The sequence below is a fragment of the Salvelinus alpinus genome, chromosome 2 (assembly GCF_045679555.1).
Source record: "Salvelinus alpinus chromosome 2, SLU_Salpinus.1, whole genome shotgun sequence".
In the NCBI taxonomy this organism is placed as follows: domain Eukaryota; kingdom Metazoa; phylum Chordata; class Actinopteri; order Salmoniformes; family Salmonidae; genus Salvelinus; species Salvelinus alpinus.
This window is the reverse complement of record NC_092087.1, coordinates 61,235,934-61,257,929: the sequence shown is the minus strand read 5'-3', so window position 1 is coordinate 61,257,929 and position 21,996 is coordinate 61,235,934. Positions and strand designations below refer to the sequence as shown.

Here is a 21,996-nt window from a genome sequence, read left to right as displayed (position 1 = left end):
CTCTTCTTTGAGGTAGACAGTCATCCCTGTGTGTGTGTGTGCGCACTCTGAGCAGGAGAGACCGCAGCCAGACAAGTGGCAGAAGCTGGACAAGTCCAAAGACTACCGAAATGGGAATCAGCTGAGAGAGTACCAGCTGGAAGGCATGAACTGGCTGCTCTTCAACTGGTACAACAGGTAGGACACCTATCCCCCTCTTCCTCCTCGAAATCTTGACATAGTCCCTGTGGGGACATGTATAGTAGACTTACTGTCTTGTCTTAAAGGGATAGTTTGGGATTTTAGCTTCTCCAGAGTCAGATGAACTCATGGATACCATTTTTATGCCTCTGCATCCAGTATGATGGAAGTTAGTGGTTGTTTTGCGAGCTAATGCTAACTAGCGTTAGCGCAATGACTAGGGCTGTGTTCAAATACTCATACTAACTGTAGTATTTTTGACATACATTGAGTATGTAGTATGCCTATTGGTCATAGTGTGGATATAAATTCAGCAAAAAAAAGAAACGTCCTCTCACTGTCAACTGCGTTTATTTTTAGCAACCTTAACATGTGTAAATATTTGTATGAACATAACAAGATTCAACAACTGAGACATAAACTGTACATGTTCCACAGACATGTGACTAACAGAAATGGAATAATGTGTCCCTGAACAAAGGGGGGGTCAAAATCAAAAGTAACAGCCAGTATCTGGTGTGGCCACCAGCTGCATTAAGTACTGCAGTACATATCCTCCTCATGGACTGCACCAGATTTGCCAGTTCTTGCTGTGAGATGTTACCCCATTCTTCCACCAAGGCACCTGCAAGTTCCCGGACATTTCTGGGGGGAATGGCCCTAGCCCTCACCCTCCGATCCATAGGGTCCCAGACGTGCTCAATGGGATTGAGATCTGGGCTCTTCGCTGGCCATGGCAGAACACTGACATTCCTGTCTTGCAGGATTTCACGCACAGAACGAGCAGTATGGCTGGTGGCATTGTCATGCTGGAGGGTCATGTCAGGATGAGCCTGCAGGAAGGGTACCACATGAGGGAGGAGGATGTCTTCCCTGTAACGCACAGCTTTGAGATTGCCTGCAATGACAACAAGCTCAATCCGATGATGCTGTGACACACCGCCCCAGACCATAACAGATCCTCCACCTCTAAATCGATCCCGCTCCAGAGTACAGGCCTCGGTGTAACGATCATTCCTTCGACGATAACCGCGAATCCGACCATCACCCCTGGTGAGCCAAAACCACGTCTCGTCAGTGAAGAGCACTTTTTGCCAGTCCTGTCTGGTCCAGCGACGGTGGGTTTGTGCCCATAGGCAACGTTGTTGCCGGTGATGTCTGGTGAGGACCTGCCTTACAACAGGCCTACAAGCCCTCAGTCCAGCCTCTCTCAGCCTATTGCGGACAGTCTGAGCACTGACGGAGGGATTGTGCGTTCCTGGTGTAACTCGGGCAGTTGTTGTTGCCATCCTGTGCCTGTCCCGCAGGTGTGATGCTCGGATGTACTGATCCTGTGCAGGTGTTGTTACATGTGGTCTGTCACTGCGAGGACGATCATCTGTCCGTCCTGTCTCCCTGTAGCTCTGTCTTAGGCGTCTCACAGTACGGATATTGCAATTTATTGCCCTGACCACATCTGTAGTTCTCATGCCTCCTTGCAGCATGCCTAAGGCACGTTCACGCAGATGAGCAGGGACTCTGGGCATCTTTCTTTTGGTGTTTTTCAGAGTCAGTAGTAAGGCCTCTTTTGTGTCCTATGTTTTCATAACTGTGACCTTAATTGCCTACTGTCTGTAAGCTGTTAGTGTCTTAACGACCGTTCCACAGGTGCATGTTCATTAATTGTTTGATTCATGGGAAACAGTGTTTAAACCCTTTACAATGAAGATCTGTGAAGTTATTTGGATTTTTACGTATTATCTTTGAAAGACAGGGTCCTGAAAAAGGTGACCTTTCTTTTTTTTGCTGAGTTTAGTTAGCATGCTAAAAGTTCCCAGATGTCGTACTAAATTCGCCAAAATACGAAGTATACAAGCTGTGGATACTGTGCTTTTCTGCAATTCTTCAGAAAATTCAAAAATTATTCAGAAAATCGGCATAGCTTCACAACATTTTCAGATTTGAAGAAAAAGGCAGAAAATCTGCAGCCAAAGTCCGACGAGAGCGGATACAAATTCTAATAGGTAAATTTAAACAAACAAGAAAAAGGTGATGTCTGGTTTGCTTAATATAAGGAATTTGAAAGGATTTTTACTTTTACTTTTGATACTTAAGTATATTTGAGCAATTACATTTACTTTTGATATTTAAGTATATTTCAAACCAAATACTTTTTTTATTTGATTTACGGATAGCCAGGGGCACACTCCAACACTCATCATTTACAAACAAAGCATGTGTGTTTGAGTCCACCAGATCAGAGGCAGTTGGGATGACCAGGGATGTTCTCTTGATAAGTGCGTGAATTGAACCATTTTCCTGTCCTGCTAAGAATTCAAAATGTAACGAGTACTTTTGGGTGTCAGGGAGTTCATTCTTTTCTTTAGGAATGTAGTGAAGTAAAAGTAGTTGAAAATATAAATAGTGAAGTACATATACCCCAAAAAATTACTTTATTATTTTTACTTAAGTACTTTACACCACTGACTGGCCCTGAATAAAATAAGTTGCGTCGTGTTTCGACCAAGGCAATTCCCGTAAAGGCATATTGCTGTTTTCCCTGATCAAGTGTGGTAACCTGTGATATTTTTTTGTCCACATAAATGACTACGGTAAGTTGTTAATGTGAAACTCACTTGCAATGTAGAACACAATTTAACTTGCAATTGTGCTTCCTGCCACATGCCGTTCTGCATGTCTCTTTCAATGCGGCAAAATGTTTAGAAATGACTTTTTATTGCCCGGAACTGTAAGTCTTAGGAGGTTATTATAATTTGTTTTACCATATTGCCTACACCCGTCTGATCCTTTTCAATCTTTGAAAAGTGTCTAAGAACCTGGAGTGGATTTCATTATTCAAAAGAAAGGCTACAGCTGCTTCTCTGGTAGTGTAACGGAACATAATGTTTGATTTTCTAATGATGAACACAAATCAGATCAGATCTTCAAATGCAGAGAAATTGGTCTGTTTGGGCAGTTGTTGGAGTATAATTTTTATGACAGATTTGAGTAGCTCATTCAAAGTAATTGCCGTGTATCGCTTTTCTTTTGTTGTTTATCCACTATGATGGACAATACAGTGGTGTTGCATCCCTTACAAGAGGCTCAGACAACTGTTCAGTTTGTTCACATCAAAATCACAATGTTTTGTTCTGCCCAGAAATAAATAACACATATTGAAACGAGGCAAGATCAAAAGGTGAGATCAGGTGTTCAAATTAACCAAATATTTATGGTACACTGATATCAAACAATATTACCTTGACTGGAGGTTTTCACACAGCTTGACAGCACATGTGAGATTTAGTTCTATGCTCCGAGATTACCTTTTACTCGCCCTCTATGGTAAAGGTCATCCCCCGCACCTTTTGTCTTTTTTGATGACATTTTGTTTTTGTGTTTGACACCACCGTGATTCCCCCATCTTCCTGTTTGTCACAACAGTTTTCCCACCTCTTCCCATACAGGAAGAACTGCATCCTGGCTGACGAGATGGGCCTGGGGAAGACCATCCAGTCCATCACCTTCCTCTTCGAGATGTTTTCCATGGGCTTGCGGGGGCCCTTCCTCATCATCGCCCCCCTCTCCACCATCACCAATTGGGAGAGGGAGTTCCGTACCTGGACGGAGATCAATGTCATCGTCTACCACGGCAGCCAGATCAGCCGCCAGATGATCCACCAGTACGAGATGTACCACAAGGACCAGCAGGTGAGCCAACATGGTGTGTGTGAGGGTGTGTGTGTGAGGGTATGTGTGAGTGCAAGGGTTAAAGCTCTTCTTCACTGTGACAGATTTCCGTCATATGTTATTTTTTTATTTTGGGGGATAAAATAACTGAAATTAGTCAAATTCGCAGTTTAATATGTTTACAAAATTATCCTCTTTCCCTAAAAGCATGATGCCCTGGCAACCCCAACAAAAATATAAACGCAACATCTATATTGTTGGTTTCATGAGCTGAAATAAAATATGCACAAAATGCTTATTTCTCTCATTTTGTGCACAAATTTGCATCCCTATTTGTGAGCATTTATCCTTTGCCAAGATAATCCATCCACCTGACAGTGTGGCATATCAAGAAGCTGATTAAACAGCATGATCATTACACAGGTGCACTTTGTGCTGGGGAGAATAAAAGACCACTCTAAAATGTGTAGTTTTGTCACACAACACAATGACACAGAAGTTTTGAGTTAGCGTGCAATTGGCATGCTGACTACAGGAATGTCCACCAGAGCTGTTGCCAGAGAATTGAATGTTAATTTCTCTCCAACATTGTTTTAGAGAATTTGGCAGTTTGTCCAACCGGCCTCACAACCGCAGAACACGTGTAACCACGCCAGCCCAGGGCCTCCACATTCGGCTTCTTCACCTGCGGGATTGTCTTGAACAGCCATCCGGACAGCTGATGGAACTGTGGGTTTGCACAACAAAATAATTTCTGCACAAACTGTCCGAAACAGTCTCAGGGAAGCTCATCTGCGTGCTCATCGTCCTCGTCCTCACTTGACCTGATTGCAGTGCGGCATCATAACCGACTTCAGTGGGCAAATGCTCACTTCGAGTGCCCCATGGTGGTGGTGGGGGTATGGGCAGGCATAAGCTACGGACAACAAACAATTGCATTTTATTAATGGCAATTTGAATGCATAGAAATACCATGACTAGATCCTGAGGCCCATTGTCATGCCATTCATCCGCCGCCATCACCTCATGTTTCAGCATGATAATGCACAGCCCCATGTCGCCAAGGATCTGTACACAATTCCTGGAAGCTGAAAATATCCCAGTTCTTCCATGGCCTGCATACTCACCAGACATGTCACCTATTGAGCATGTTTGGGATGCTCTGGATCGGTGTGTACGACAGCGTATTCCAGTTCCCGCCAATATCCAGCAACTTCACACAGTTATTGAAGAGTGGAATCACATTCCACAGGCCACAATCAACAGCCTGATCAACTCTATGTGAAGGAGATGTCGTGCTGCATGAGGCAAATGGTGGTCACACCAGATGGACTGGTTTTCTCATCGACGCCTCTACTTTTTGTGATCTTCTAATGTTACAAGATATTCGAATGAGTTCTAATATCAACCCTGCAAAATGTGAGGATTTCACACGAACGACTTCAACGTTTTGATATTTGATCGAAGAGGACAGCAATCTGTTGCCATGGCATTGTTTTTAATTTACTGTGGTAGGATTAAATGTTTAGGACCAGAACTCCCTGAGGACAACATAATGGTTTTCATCCAAGTGTTAAAGCAGTGTTTTAAAGAACTGCTCTAAAAAGTGTGTGTTAAAGAAGTGTTAAAGGTATTCTTAATTATTTTATTTCATTCCACCTATTGTCTTTCTCTGTGCCTAGGGAAACATAGTGTCGGGCGGGTACAAGTTCCACGGGGTGATCACCACCTTTGAGATGATCATGGCCGACTGTCCAGAGCTGAAGAAGATCCACTGGCGCTGCGTGGTCATCGACGAAGCCCACCGCCTCAAGAACCGCAACTGTAAACTCCTGGAGGGCCTCAAGCTCATGAACCTGGTGAGGGGGTGGCAAGCTAACTCTCTTGGCCGTCTGCATTGTCGTTGTAGTCCAATTCAGTGCAGCACCAGCCAAGGCTGATGGTAGCATGGATGCCCTCCCTTGGTCAAGAGGGACATTCCTGCGAAAAAAATAAACATTGTAATGAGCCAGAGGGAATCTCTGAGTTACATGGATGATATGTGTCTTTGAGTGGCATGAATAGCTCTATAAATGTTTTTATGTATTAATACTCAAATCTGTGTACAATTTTGTTGTGTAATACATGCATTGTAAATTTGTTGGGCTAATACATGCATTGTAAATTTGTTGGGCTCTCCCACCTCTACCACCCCCTGTAGGAACACAAGGTCCTACTGACGGGTACCCCTCTGCAGAACTCGGTGGAGGAGCTCTTCAGTCTTCTCAACTTCCTGGAGCCCCTACAGTTCCCCTCAGAGAGCCTCTTCCTAGAGGAGTTTGGAGATCTCAAGACTGAGGAACAGGTGATTTTTCTTTTTTTCCCTTTTTTTTTCTTTTTTCTCTGAGATACCCGTTTAGTGTCGCAAAGTGGGAAACCTACCTTTGGAATTTATGGGAATGTTGATTCTTTCTCAGAGATACCCTTCAGCAATTTCCTTTTTAAACATTGTATCATAATGGCAGTTAACATGCTACTGAACTAAACAGAAAGCCTGCACTTTACATCATCAAGCAGTTGTTGAATCTGTGTCGGTATCAAGTTGTTGCATCTGCAGGGCAATTTAAACATATTGTTATGAATAGCGCCACAGTAAACATAATGTTGTGTCCAGGCCAGACTAAACAAACAATTGAATTGTCTAAGTCCAAACTATGCTGTTAAGTCTTTAGCTACACTAGACATGCTAAGTCTCATTACTGCAGACCATCAGATCCTGACCTCCTCTGTCCTCCTTTGACCCCAACCCTGCTCTCCTCTACCCCAGGTGAAGAAGCTGCAGGCCATCCTGAAGCCCATGATGCTGCGGCGGCTGAAGGACGACGTGGAGAAGAACCTGGCACCCAAGGAGGAGACCATCATTGAGGTGGAGCTCACCAACATGCAGAAGAAGTACTACCGTGCCATCCTTGAGAAGAACTTCACCTTCCTGGCCAAGGGGGCCAACCAGCACAACATGCCCAACCTCATCAACACCATGATGGAGCTGCGCAAGTGCTGCAACCACCCCTACCTGATCAAAGGTGACATGTGGACACACAAACACATAAAAACACTTCAAATGTTCACAGTTCATAATAAAATGTAATTTTTCGATGGAAACGTCCAGGTGCGGAGGAGAAGATCCTGGATAGCTTCAGGAAAACACACAGCCCCGATGCCTGGGACTTCAACCTCCAGGCCATGATCCAGGCGGCGGGGAAGCTGGTGCTCATCGACAAACTGCTGCCTAAGCTGATTGCTGGCGGCCACAAGGTGCTGGTCTTCTCCCAGATGGTGCGCTGCCTGGATATCCTGGAGGACTACCTCATCCAGAGGAGGTGAGCCTGGGGCTGAGGATAGAGCCGGGGTTGGGGCAGTGATAGTGTAGTAAACAACCAAAGATTTCAATACTAAAAGTGGTGAAAGTAGTAGCCTACAATAGGATAAAAACTCCAGGTAAAAATACACCATCTAGTCCTTGGCATATATCCTAATCTGACTTTGGTGCAGGTCAAAGTGTATTTGTCACATGCACAGGATACAAAAGGTGTACATGGTACAGTGAAATGTTTACTTGAATATTTGCATTGTCGCAATATCAAAAATAAGAAAGTCTCCAGATAAAAATATTTCATAATTATTAGATGATGTTTACCTAGACACACTTATCTAAATTGATGGGTCATGTGAAAGAAATGCTATAACCACCCCCCAGCTACATCTAGTTAAGTGGATGGGTCACTATTGTCTCGACATGTACACATGTTCATGAAATACAATAGATGGCCGTAATCACCCAGACACACCTGGCTAACTTGATGGGTCCTGTAATCATCTGGCAAAGAGGAGTCTTTTGTTTAGACATGTAGATAGCTACAGTACAGTACGGATTGTCATAGCTAGCCACCATTCATGAAAAGCTGTAGTATGAATCCTTTGCCCATCTTATTTTTTTTTTACTCATCTTTTGACTACTTTAGTACACTATAAGAGAAATGAGTCCAAACACTTCAATGGGGGGACTAGATATATAAAGTGCTTACATTTCTAAACGATGAATCAGATATGTATGAAAATACCTTAAAATCAAAGGTGACATTATGTACAGTCACCTCATAGGAAACATTTGATCTCAAATCGAAAATACTGGAGTATAGGGTCAAATGTACATTTTTAGCATCACTGTCCAAATATATACACTGCATGACCAAATGTATGTGGACACCTGCTTGTCGTACATCTCATTCCAATGTCATTGGGATTCATATGGAGTTGGTCCCGCCTTTGCTGCTATAACAGCCTCCACTCTTCTGGGAAGTCTTTCCGGTAGATGTTGTAACATTGCTGCATGGACTTGCGTCCATTCAGCCACAAGGGCATTAGTGAGGTTGGGCAATTAGGCCTGGCTAGCAGTCGCCGGTTCAATTCATCCCAAAGGTCTTTGATGGGGTTGAGGTCCAGGCTCTGTGTATGCCAGTGAAGTTCATCCACACCGATCTCGACAAACCATTTCTGTATGGACCTTGCTTTGTGCACGGGTGCATTGTCATGCTGAAACAGGAAAGGGCCATCCCCAAACTGTTGCTACAAAGTTGGAAGCACAGAATAGCCTAGATTTTCATTGAATGCTGTAGCGTTAAGATTTCCCTTCACTGGAACTAAGGGGCCTAACCTCCTCCATCAAACTTCACAGTTGGCACTATGCATTCGGGCAGGTAGTGTTCTCCTGGCATCCGCCAATCCCAGTTTAGTCCGTTGGACTGCCAGATGGAGTGGCGTGATTCATCACTCCAGAGAATTCATCACTCCAGCCGACGGTTGGCATTGCACATGGTGATCTTAGGCTTGTGTGTGGCTGCTCGGTCCTGGAAACCCATTTCATAAAGCTCCCAACGAACAGTTATTGTGCTGACGTTGCTTCTAGAGGCAGTTTGGAACTCGGTAGTGAGTGTTGTAACCGAGGATAGACGATTTTTACGTGCTACACGCTTCAGCACTCAGCAGTCCGTTTCTGTGAGCTTGTGTGGCCTACCACTTCGCGGCTGAGCCGTTGTCGCTTCACAATAACAGCACTTACAGTTGACCGGGGAAGCTCTAGCAGGGCAGAAATTTGACGAACGGACTTGTTGGAAAGTGGCATCCTATGACGGTGCCACGTTGAAAGATACTGAGCTCTTCAGTAAGGCCATTCTGCTGCCAATGTTTGTGTATGGAGATTGCATGACTGTGTGCTTGATTTGATACACCTGTCAGCAATGGGTATGGCTGAAATCCACTCATTTGTATATATAGTGTACATAGGGGAGTGTGTGTTTTGTCGCGAATTCGAGGGTAACCCCGACCAGGACTCAAACCTAGGTCCAGCGACTGTCAGCTGAACAGATTAGCCATTACGCCAAAAGATCCAAACCTCTTGAGGAGGTTGCTGGGTGTTCGGTTGAGGTCGTTACAGTATTTTCATATGTTTTATATTTGGTTGCAGGTACACCTATGAGCGCATCGATGGCAGAGTGCGGGGGAACCTGCGCCAGGCGGCGATTGACAGGTTTTGTAAGGTGGACTCGGACCGCTTTGTGTTCCTGCTGTGTACTCGTGCTGGGGGCCTAGGCATCAACTTGACCGCTGCAGACACATGCATCATCTTCGACTCGGACTGGAACCCCCAGAATGACCTACAGGTTAGTCAGCACAAAGTTCAGTATCACTTAGGGCACGTTTTTCGGACCTCGATTAAACCCAGTGCTGGACTTAAAAGTATTATACTAATTTCCTGAAGTGGTTTCATGGGGCAGTAGTTAGCCCAGCTGCTAAGGATTTGGACCTGTAGCCAAAAGGTTGCCTATTCGAGAAAAGGGAGAAATTGATCTGGCAACTGAAGGGCTGCTGGGTTCAGTTCCTAACAACAATCCCCTACTGGGCCCTTGAGAAATGCACTTAACCCCACAACATGCTCTCCAACCACGTGCGCTGCCCTGCAGATACAAGACACATTTTCATTGTTCGCTGTAACTATGGACAGTAAAGTTGTATTGCCATTGTATTGTTATCCTGTGTGGCTCAGTTGATAGAGCAATGGCGGGATTGTTGGTTCCGTTCCTGCTGGGTTCAGCCCTACGAAAATGTATACACTCTGTAAGTTGCTTCAGATAAAAGCGCCCTAGCAAGCAAAAGGGCAGTTACAGCTTATAGCGTGGAACTGAGAAAAATAGATTTTATTTACCTTGGTTTAACAGTAACTTTATGCAGTTACTGTTAACATGACCCCCATTTTCTCCAAAACACAATACAATAGAGGCAGGATACTTGTCCACATGATTAAGCATGTATTTAATGTTGCAAAAATGACATTAACTAATTTTCGACCAATTTGCTTGGTAGGGCAGTATATTTCCAGCAGATTTAATGTGTGCATGGAGTATGACATGGCATATAGAAAAAGACTACTCTTCATACACTGTTAATGGCAGTGTTAATATAACAACCGTTTTAAGCCCTATTTGTCAAAAACTGCTCTGTGTTTGTCCATGCCAGGCCCAAGCTCGCTGCCACCGCATCGGCCAGAGTAAAGCAGTGAAGGTGTACAGACTGATCACTAGGAACTCCTATGAGAGGGAGATGTTTGACAAAGCCAGTCTGAAGCTGGGTCTAGACAAGGCCGTGCTGCAGGACATCAATCGAAAGGGCAGCCTCAATGGGGTGAGAGACTGTGTTATAACAGCCTGGTCCCAGATCTGTTTGTGCTGTCTTGCCAACTCCTATTGTCAGTCATCCTCATGCCAGCACAAACTGATCTAGGACCAGGTTAAACTATAAAGGATTTTGATGTTTGATGTCAGGGTTTTCTTTGTATAAAGATTGGGTTGTCTACCACCTTCATGTAGTAGTAATCTTTGACATTTGTATGGTCATCCACACTCAGCACGGCAGTCCCTTAACGCTTTTGTTGCCTGTTTTTCAGTACAACACAAACAGTTGTCAGTGGACATGCTAAACATGTTCCTTTGGACTATCCTGGTTTAGTACCCCTCCACCCGTTCATCAAACTTTCACTACCCGTGCCAGCAGAAGACGGCTTTGTGATTTTCCACATCCCTACCGAAATATTCCAATAAACACTTATTTCTAGATCTCTCAGCTGTTTCTGATTCCTAAGGATCCCTTATCTAATTCAGGAAATAAATTCAAATGGAATTGACTTCAACCTTGATCTGTAATTGGGTCCAGCTGATCTGGGATCTGTTGCTATGGCTTCCTAACTAATGGGGGGCATGGTGTCCCAAAGATGCAGCAGATGACCAAGATTGAGGTGGAGGACCTGCTGAGGAAGGGGGCATATGGAGCGCTGATGGACGAGGAGGACGAGGGCTCCAAGTTCTGCGAGGAGGACATCGACCAGATCCTGCAGCGCCGCACACAAACCATCACCATTGAGACAGAGGGCAAGGGCTCCACCTTCGCCAAGGTAAACCCTGACCCTTATACCCTGACCTCTAACCCCTGACCCTAATATTCAAACCATCACCATCGAGAGAGAGGGCAAGGGCTCCAACTTTGCCAAGGTAAGACCATGACCCTTATATTCCTAACCTCTAACTCCTGACCCTGATACCCAGACCATCACCATTCGGACAGAGGGCAAGGGCTCCACCTTCGCTAAGGTAAATCCCAACCTGTATACTCTTACCTCTAACCCCTGACTCTAATATCCAGACCATCACCATCCAGACAGAGAGCAAGGGCGCTACCTTCGCCAAGGTAATTCCTTATCCTTATACTCCTAACGCCTGACCTCGGATTTGTTTTACATGACCCTAATATCCAGACCATCACCATCCAGCCACTTTCGCCAAGGTAAATCCTGACCCTTATACCCTTGACCTCTGACCTCTGACCCATATCCAGACCACCACCATCCAGACAGAGGGCTCCACATTTGCCAGGGTAAACTCAATTGTAAAACTAACCATTACCCTTCAACCTAAATCTATAATCAGGTCCAAAAGTTTTTGGACAGCGACACATTTGTTTTGGCTTTGTACTCCAGCACTTAGAATTTTAAATTATACCATGATAGAAATTACAGCACTTTTTGTATATAGTCCCACCATTTTAGGGAACCAAAAGTTTTCGGATAAATTCACTTGTGTATTAAAGTAGTCAAAAGTTTAGTATTTGGTCCCATATTCCTAGCACGCATTGACTACATAATGCTTGTGACTCTACAAACTTTTTGGATACATTTGCAGTTTGTTTTGGTTGTGTTTCAGATTATTTTGTGGCCAATACAAATTAATGGTAAATAACGTATTGTCATTTGAGTCACTTATTGTAATAAGAATAGAATATTCTGCGCTCCCGAGTGGCGCAGCGGTGTAACACGGAACCCAAACCGGCTGCGCGCATGCGCCGTCGTGCATAACTTTATTTGGTCCCCCCAAACCAAACACGATCACGACATGCAGGTTAAAATATCAAAACAAACTCTGAACCAATTACATTAATTTGGGGACAGGTCGAAAAGCATTAAACCTTCATGGCAATTTAGCTAGCTAGCTTGCACTTGCTAGCTAATTTGTCCTATTTAGCTAGCTTGCTGTCGCTAGCTAATATGTCCTGGGACATAAACATTGAGTTGTTATTTTACCTGAAATGCACAAGGTCCTCTACTCCCACAATTCATTCACACATAAAACGGTCAACCGAATCGTTTCTAGTCATCTCTCCTCCAAGGCTTTTTCTTCTCTTGACTTTATATTGCGATTGGCAACTTAGGTGCATTACTGCCACCGACCTCGTTCGTCTTTGAGTCTTTGGGTACCTGCTTCTATAAACCAATGAGGAGATGGGAGAGGCAGGACTTGCAGCGCGATCTGCTTCAGAAATAGAACTGACTATTTCTCGTGCAGTGTGGATGCAATAATTGGATAATATAGATTTCTTAATGTATTTTGCAACGCTAGCACATGCGACGAGAGCGATGTAGTCAGCCTGTAAGGCACATTGCAGTGCTTGAGGCGTCACTACAGACCCGGGTTCGATCCCAGGCTGTGTTGCAGCCGGCCGCGACCGGGAGACCCATGAGGCAGCGCACAATTGGTCCAGCGTCGTCCGGGTTAGGGAAGGGTTTCCCCGGCTGGGATGTCCTTGTCCCATCACGCTCTAGCGACTCCTTATGGCGGGCCGGGCGCATGCACGCTGACTTCGGTTGCCAGCTGTACGGTGTTTCCTCCGACACATTGGTGCAACTGGCTTCCGGGTTAAGCAAGCAGCGTGTCAAGAAGCAGCGCGGCTTGGCAGGGTCATGTTTCAGAGGACGAAAGGCTCTCAATCTTCGCCTCCCCCGAGTCCGTACGGGAGTTGCAGCGATGGGACAAGACTGTAACTACCAATTGGATAAAATTAATTTCGGGAGAAAAAAGGGTAGAAAGTAAAAAAGAAAATACAAATAAGGAATATGTTTCTAAACACTTCTACATTAATCTGGTTTCTACCATGATTACGTATAATCATGAATGAATCATGAATAATGATGAGTGCGAAAGTTAGAGGCATAAATATCATAGACCCCAAAAATGCTAAAAATGCTAAGTTTTTAATGACACATGCACAAGTACAGTGAAATGGCTTTCTTGCAAACTCAAAACCCAATAATGCAATAATAAATAATAATGTAATACTAGAAAAAACACACATGAAATAGGAATAAATATGAAGAACACTAAGTAAGCATACTATATACAGGGTCAGTTCCAATACCATATTTACAATGGGCAGGGATACTGTAGTGATGGAGGTAGATACAGTATGTATAGGGTAAGGTGACTAGGCAACAGGGTATAAGATAAACAGAGTAGCAGCAGCTTGTATGTGAGTAGGTGTGCGTTTGTGTAGAGTCAGTATATTAGCATGTCTTGGGGTGTATGATCTTTGTGCTTCTAAATGTTTCACTCATCATTATTCACCATTCATTCATGATTATCCGTATAATGAATATGGGACCAAATACTACACACTTGACTACTTTAATACACATAAAGTGAATTTGTCCAAATCCTTTTGGTTCCCTAAAATATATTTACATAAAGCGCTGTAATTTCAAAACGGTTCACCCGATATGGACAGTCTGCACTTTAACCTAATAGTCATTGTATCATTTCAAATCTAAAGTGCTGGAGTACAGAGCCAAAACAACATGAAGGGTTTCACTGTCCAAAAACCTCACTTTATTAATTTGCTGGATGGTGGTAGTTTGAGATTAGAGTTTTACATTATTGTGCTCAACTACAATGAGGAAATTAAAGTTTGAGTGTCAAGGGCTCAACCTTTGCCAAACCCTACCCTTACATTATATCTTAAACTCTAATCCTTACATGCAGACCAGACCGGACGCGTCACGTGCACGAGCGGTTGCAAAATAAATGTACACATACAGTGGGGAGAACAAGTATTTGATACACTGCCGATTTTGCAGGTTTTCCTACTTACAAAGCATGTAGAGGTCTGTAATTATTATCATAGGTACACTTCAACTATGAGAGACGGAATCTAAAACAAAAATCCAGAAAATCACATTGTATGATTTTTAAGTAATTAATTTGCATTTTATTGCATGACATAAGTATTTGATACATCAGAAAAGCAGAACTTAATATTTGGTACAGAAACCTTTGTTTGCAATTACAGAGATCATACGTTTCCTGTAGTTCTTGACCAGGTTTGCACACACTGCAGCAGGGATTTTGGCCCACTCCTCCATACAGACCTTCTCCAGATCCTTCAGGTTTCGGGGCTGTCGCTGGGCAATACGGACTTTCAGCTCCCTCCAAAGATATTCTTTTGGGTTCAGGTCTGGAGACTGGCTAGGCCACTCCAGGACCTTGAGATGCTTCTTACGGAGCCACTCCTTAGTTGCCCTGGCTGTGTTTTTGGGTCGTTGTCATGCTGGAAGACCCAGCCACGACCCATCTTCAATGCTCTTACTGAGGGAAGGAGGTTGTTGGCCAAGATCTCGCGATACATGGCCCCATCCATCCTCCCCTCAATACGGTGCAGTCGTCCTGTCCCCTTTGCAGAAAAGCATCCCCAAATAATTATGTTTCCACCTCCATGCTTCACGGTTGGGATGGTGTTCTTGGGGTTGTACTCATCCTTCTTCTTCCTCCAAACACGGCGAGTGGAGTTTAGACCAAAAAGCTCTATTTTTGTCTCATCAGACCACATGACCTTCTCCCATTCCTCCTCTGGATCATCCAGATGGTCATTGGCAAACTTCAGACGGGCCTGGACATGCGCTGGCTTGAGCAGGGGGACCTTGCGTGCGCTGCAGGATTTTAATCCATGACGGCGTAGTGTGTTACTAATGGTTTTCTTTGAAACGGTGGTCCCAGCTCTCTTCAGGTCATTGACCAGGTCCTGCCGTGTAGTTCTGGGCTGATCCCTCAACTTCCTCATGATCATTGATGCCCCACGAGGTGAGATCTTGCATGGAGCCCCAGACCGAGGGTGATTGACCGTCATCTTGAACTTCTTCCATTTTCTAATAATTGCGCCAACAGTTGTTGCCTTCTCACCAAGCTGCTTGCCTATTGTCCTGTAGCCCATCCCAGCCTTGTGCAGGTCTACAATTTTATCCCTGATGTCCTTACACAGCTCTCTTGTCTTGGCCATTGTGGAGAGGTTGGAGTCTGTTTGATTGAGTGTGTGGACAGGTGTCTTTTATACAGGTAACGAGTTCAAACAGGTGCAGTTAATACAGGTAATGAGTGGAGAACAGGAGGGCTTCTTAAAGAAAAACTAACAGGTCTGTGAGAGCCGGAATTCTTACTGGTTGGTAGGTGATCAAATACTTATGTCATGCAATAAAATGCAAATTAATTATTTAAAAATCATACAATGTGATTTTCTGGATTTTTGTTTTAGATTCCGTCTCTCACAGTTGAAGTGTACCTATGATAAAAATTACAGACCTCTACATGCTTTGTAAGTAGGAAAACCTGCAAAATCGGCAAAATATCAAATACTTGTTCTCCCCACTGTACATGTTATTCAATCATTGCACCAAAAACTTTTACCCGTTTATCTGTGGATTTCAGGTAAAATAACAACCCAGTGTTTATATTCCAGGACAAATTAGCTATCAACAGCAAGCTAGCTAGCTAAATTGCCATAAATGTTTAATGCTTTTCGACCAGTCCCCAAGTTAATATAATTGGTTCAGAGTTTGTTTTGACATTTCAACCTGCATGTCCTGATCGTGTCTGGTGTGGGTGGACAAAATCAACTTGCGGGCGCGTGCGGTCTGGTCAGCATGTTAGGCTGTAGTATAGAACTATTGGAAGAATTATATGTTAGCCAGTATCCACAAGTTTCAGTTTCCTTTTACCAATGTCAGATTTCACACCTTATCAGCTTTCTCAGCACATCCCAGTGTATGTTACTTGCATGGATCCAGTCCAGTTGATGCCTGCGTGTGTGTGTGTGCATGCTTTTATTTTCCCTTTCATTTCCAGGCCAGCTTTGTGTCTTCTGGAAACAGAACTGATATTTCCCTGGACGATCCCAACTTCTGGCAGAAATGGGCCAAAATAGCAGAGCTGGAGATTGATTCCAAAGCAGAGAAGGTAAGAGGGGAGGGGAGGGAAGGAAAGGGTGGGGAACTAGGGAAGGGCGCTGTGGGACGACTGGTGATCCCTGACTAGGGTGTAGCCACTGCCTGGTGTTGGAGGGGCTACAGAAAAAGCTTGTCGCCGCAGATCAAAAGAGCCACTCAGAATGCGGGTTGGAAAAGAAAGTGGAATAGGCCTCGCGAAACGGTTTAAATATCTGGCACTCATCAACTTGCCGAACAGATGGGTTGCATTAATGAGATAAAAAAAAAACAGCATGCGAAGCAGAGGGAGGAGGAGAGGGTGCAGTTGAATGAATTGTGTGTGTATGGTGTGTATTAGAGCTTGCCTATGTGTATATAGTGTGTTAGTGTGCTGCGTATGCATTTTGTGTGAGTTGTGTGTATACTGTACTGTATATGGTGTGTACTGTATATTTGTAATGTGAGTTTTTTTGGCCTGTGGATGCGTGTGTTGTCTGTTAGCCGTGTGTGTGTACACATCTTATGTCTTTACTTCAAATGTATTTGTTTGAAGACTGTACATGGCATGTGTTTGGGTCATGTGTATTGTGCTGTATACTGTGTGGCGGTACTATGCATGGGTGCCTACGTGGTTGCAAAGGGCATCTGTGTCTTAACAGCTCGATTTGCCAAGGCAAGAAACTCTGAGCACAGCCTTATCCAGATATCTGGCAGTGGCTTCTGATTTAAATTCAATTTTCACAGAACCGCTTGTTACAATTTCGATGAGGCTCTCTTGTTCAGATATCGGTAAGTGGACTGGAGGCAGGGCGTGAAAGCTCTAACAAATCCAGTTGTTTGTGTCGTCCGTTTCCTGCGTAATTGCGCACCCAGCTCACTCGGGTGTTTCGCTATATCACATTTGACATTGTCCGTAAGCTTGAGTTAATTTGCACACAAAAAATCATACAATGGTGGAAAGACGTGTGTGTTGTCCTTGTTAATGCAGACAGAAAAGAGCTCAGAATTCTTCATCGTAGCCTCAATTTTGTCCCGCACATTGAAAATATTTGCGGAGAGTCCCTATAATCATAGATTCAGATCATTCAGGAGAGAAAAAACATCACCCAGATAGGACAGTCGTGTGAGGAACTCGTCATCATGGAAGCGGTCAGACAAGTGAAAATTATGGTCAGTAAAGAAAACTAAGCTTGTCTCTCAATTAAAAAAAAAAAAAACGTGTCAATACTTTGCCCCTTGATAACCAGAGCACTTCTGTATGTTGTAAAAGCGTTACATGGTCACTACCCATATCATTGCATAATGCAGAAAATACACGAGACTTCAGGGGCCTTGCTTTAACAAAGTTAACAATTTTCACTGTAGTGTCCAAAACGTCTTTCAAGCTGTCAGGCATTCCCTTGGCAGCAAGAGCCTCGGTGGATGCTGCAGTGTACCCAAGTGGCATCGGGAGCAACTGCTTGCACGCGCGTTACCACTCCACTTTGTCTCCCTGTCATGGCTTTTGCTCCATCAGTACAGACACCAACACATCTTGATCACCAAAGTCCATTTGATGTCACAAAGCTGTACAGTACTTTAAAAATATCCACTCATGTTGTCTTGGTTTCCAGTGGTTGCAGAAGAGGATGTCTTCCTTAATTGACCCCCCATAGACGTAATGGACATACCAGGAGCTGTGCCAGGCCCGCCACATCTGTTGACTCATCCAGCTGTAATGCATATAATTCACTGGCTTGTATGAGAAGCAGTAATTGTTTCAAAACATGTCCTGCCATTTGACTGATGCATTGTGAAACAGTGTTGTTTGATGAAGACGTTGTCTGTAGAATTATTTGGGCCTTTTCCCCCAGCATTGTCCCAGCCATATCCGTGGTAGCAGGAAGAATTAAGTCCTCCACAATAGCATGGGGCTTGCCTGTCCTAGCCACTCGGTAGCTCACCATATAAGACGCTTCTAGCCCCTTCTTATTAATGGTATCTGTTGCTTTTATACATGGCTTACTACTCAAAAGTTGTCTTTATTCTCGCTCAAAAAACTCCCGTGGCCTATTTTTCTAATTGTCATGTTTTGTTTCTAAATATCTGCTCAAGAGTGAAGGTTTCCCGCGAGAGAGTAACGGTTAATGTGATTGGATGTTAATTATGTGACTAGGCTACCTGTATTTGACACTGTTGTTATTTCGCTGAACACTAGATGGTTTAATTTTATTTTTGGCAGTGAAACGAGGCTACTCGGGCGAGAAAAAAACCTCACCCAAATGTATAGCCCAATTGGAAAATATAAATGTACTGTTTGAATTTTTTTTTTTAAGTGTGAATCACATTTTGTGTGAATCACATCAAATTAATTTATATAGCCTTTTTTACATCAGCGGTTGTCAGCGCTTATATAGAAACTGAGCCTAAAACCCCAAAGCAATGCAGATGTAGAAGCATAGTGGCTAGGATAAACTCCCTAGAAAGGCAGGAACCTAGGAAGAAACCTAGAGAGGAATCAGGCTTGAGGGGTGGCAAGTCCTCTTCTGGCTGTGCCGGGTGGAGATTATAAGCCAACATATGTTTTTGCCAAAGTAACACTGTGTTTAAAAATAATAATTCAACTTAATTGTGTTAATTTATTACGTGTCTGAGATTGTTTTAAATGGTATCTGTGAAAGACAAACAATTTAGTGTAAATTGTTTACTTTCTGCTCACTTTATTGCGTTAGTGAGCCATCAAATGATACTTTAGCCTAATTTGCTACATAGGTCATCTGCCTTTTTTGCAATTATTTTCCATTGGACAAAAGATGTAACCCACAAATGTTTGCTTAGTTTTTTTTTGCCAAACTAACAATGTCTTACTGTATTTAAATTATTTTATTTGATTTCAACTAACTTATGTTTTAATTCAATTAAGTTAATTAATTAAGGCCAGATCTTTCTTCAAGATGTTCAAACATTCAAACAACATTCAAATAATCATCACAGTGGTGACCAATCAGGATCTGAATATGACTGCACATCACATAATATTTTAACGCATTCATACATTTTTTACGTAGTTATTACACATTGATTACACTATCGCTCGTATTTCATGTCACAACAATTCATCGATACTTATGCTATGATGCTGGTTAAGTTGTCACGCGCACATACAGTGCTGGTCATAAAAAAAAGCTAGCTAGCTCATGGATGAAAAACAATGTTCTTCCCCAAAAACATGCAAAACGACAATCTGTTTCAGTAGCTATAGGCATCTAAAATAACCCTAATTCATAAGACAGTTCTTATTTGATTAATGGTGGTCGGACCATCTATGTGAAGCTAGCCACAATAAAGATTAGCCACAATAGTGGACTTTGCGGTTAGCCTTCAAAATAAAGGTATGGCATAATCCTACTATTTGTATTCATTTGCATCACTGTCAATGACATACTTTTATTTTGAAGGCAAACTGCCTAATCGTTATTGTGGCTAGCTTCACAACCCTGTCTGGTCGGGCCTTACTAGCCAGATGAAGCTAGCTGGCTGCTTATAACGTTAGTTTTGGGCAACAAGGTTAAGTAGCTGGCTAGCTATTTATTTTCATGAACTGAAGTTCAATTTCAATAGGCGAACAACAAGTGGCAACCGAGCTAATACTTACTCACAAGGATTCCTAAATCATTGCTAAGAATAATGAAGCTAAAGCTAAAGATGGCTACCCCAGAAGTTGCGGTCGAACAAATGATGCTTTATTACCAACGCTGTATTGTAAACACATTGCTCGTGGCCGGTGTTTGCTTGTTTGCAGACTTTTTTTGTACAGCTTTGACAGTGCTACTGTATCTTTTTTGAAACGCAAAGACCCAAACGGCGTTCGTAGTATGTATGTCGTGAAGCTAATAGCAGTGATGCTATTACTGTGTAACTCCGGTAGGGCAACATCTGAAAAATAGCGCACTGGGTAGTGTGTAACGGTGCTCGACCAGTTGGCGAAAGCCAACATCACCCACGACAGAGAACGGTTGATTGTCAAGGGCAATGAATTCCATTATCTTGGCTTTAATGGATTTCGCCTTTGAGTTGTCTCGCTGAAATGTTCTTACTCTTAAACTCGACATCGGGCCGGTACCGATGTTGGCATTTTTAGCTAATATCGTCAGATTCCAATATGTTCACCGATTTTATATTGTGCATCCCTAATACAAATATAGAACAAAACGCACATAACGACAAGAGAGACAACACAACACTACAAGACGACGACATAGCAAGGCAGCAACACATGACAACACAGCATGGTAGCAACACAACATGGTAGCAGCATTAAACATGGTACAAACATTATTGGGCACAGACAACAGCACAAAGGGCCAGAAGGTAGAGACAACAATACATCACGCAAAGCAGCCACAACTGTCAGTAAGAGTATCCATGATTGAGTCTTTGAATGAAGAGATGGAGATAAAACTGTCCAGTTTGAGTGTTTGTTGCAGCTCATTCCAGTCGCTAGCTGCAGCGAACTGAAAGGACGAGCGACTCATGGATATGTGTGCTTTGGGGACCTTTAACAGAATGTGACTGGCAGAATGGGTGTTGTATGTGGAGGATGAGGGCTGCAGTAGATATCTCAGATAGGGGGGAGTGAGGCCTAAGAGAGTTTTGCGACGGGTATACAGAGATGACCAGTTTACAGAGGAGTATAGAGTGCAGTAATGTGTCCTATAAGGAGCATTGGTGGCAAATCTGATGGCAGAATGGTAAAGAACATCTAGCCGCTCGAGAGAACCCTTACCTGCCGATCTATAAATGATGTCTCCGTAATCTAGCATGGGTAGGATGGTCATCTGAATCAGGGTTCGTTTGGCAGCTGGGGTGAAAGAGGAGCAATAGAGGAAACCAAGTCTAGATGTAACTTTAGACTGCAGCTTTGATATGTGCTGAGAGAAGGACAGTGTACCGTCTAGCCATATTCCCAAGTACTTGCATGATGACTACCTCAAGCTCTAAACCCTCAGAGGTAGTAATAACACCTGTAGGGAGAGGGAAATTCTTCTTAACAAACCACATGACCTTTGTTTTGGAGGTGTTCAGAACAAGGTTAAGGGTAGAGAAAGCTTGTTGGACACTAAGAAAGCTTTGTTGTAGAGCATTTAACACAAAATACGGGGAGTATAAGACTATCATCTGCATATAAATGGATGAGAGCACTTCCTACTGCCTGCATTATGTTGATGTAAATTAAGAAGAGCGTGGGGCCTAGGATCGAGTCTTTGGGTACCCCTTGGTGACAGGCAGTGGCTGAGATGGCAGACGTTCTGACTTTATACATTGCTCTCTTTGAGAGAGGTAGTTAGCAAACCAGGCCAAAGACCCCTCAGACACCAATACTCCTTAGCCGGCCCACAAGAATGTAATCGTCTACCGTATCAATAGCTTTGGCCAAGTCAATAAAAATACCAGCACAACATTGCTTAGGAATCAAGGGCAATGTAGACATCATTGAGGACCTGGTTGCAGTGACACATCCATAACCTGAGCGGAAATCAGATTGCGTACCAGAGAGA

General features: G+C 43.5%; 1 protein-coding gene across 11 annotated transcripts in view; it reads left to right on the top strand.

Moving 5' to 3' along the window:
• The window catches only part of chd6 (chromodomain helicase DNA binding protein 6), a 142,004-nt gene that overhangs the window by 60,965 nt on the left and 59,043 nt on the right, over positions 1–21,996 (top strand). For 10 of the 11 annotated variants that reach the window (XM_071387910.1, XM_071387902.1, XM_071387926.1 and 7 more), the window contains exons 11-20: positions 56–177; positions 3,627–3,870; positions 5,532–5,708; positions 6,050–6,193; positions 6,656–6,911; positions 6,998–7,208; positions 9,353–9,548; positions 10,402–10,566; positions 11,153–11,332; positions 16,380–16,490. In XM_071387910.1, coding sequence (XP_071244011.1) covers positions 56–177; positions 3,627–3,870; positions 5,532–5,708; positions 6,050–6,193; positions 6,656–6,911; positions 6,998–7,208; positions 9,353–9,548; positions 10,402–10,566; positions 11,153–11,332; positions 16,380–16,490 — 1,806 coding nt within the window. The remainder of the gene's footprint in view (positions 1–55; positions 178–3,626; positions 3,871–5,531; positions 5,709–6,049; positions 6,194–6,655; positions 6,912–6,997; positions 7,209–9,352; positions 9,549–10,401; positions 10,567–11,152; positions 11,333–16,379; positions 16,491–21,996) is intronic. The other variant, XM_071387876.1, reaches the window with a different exon arrangement.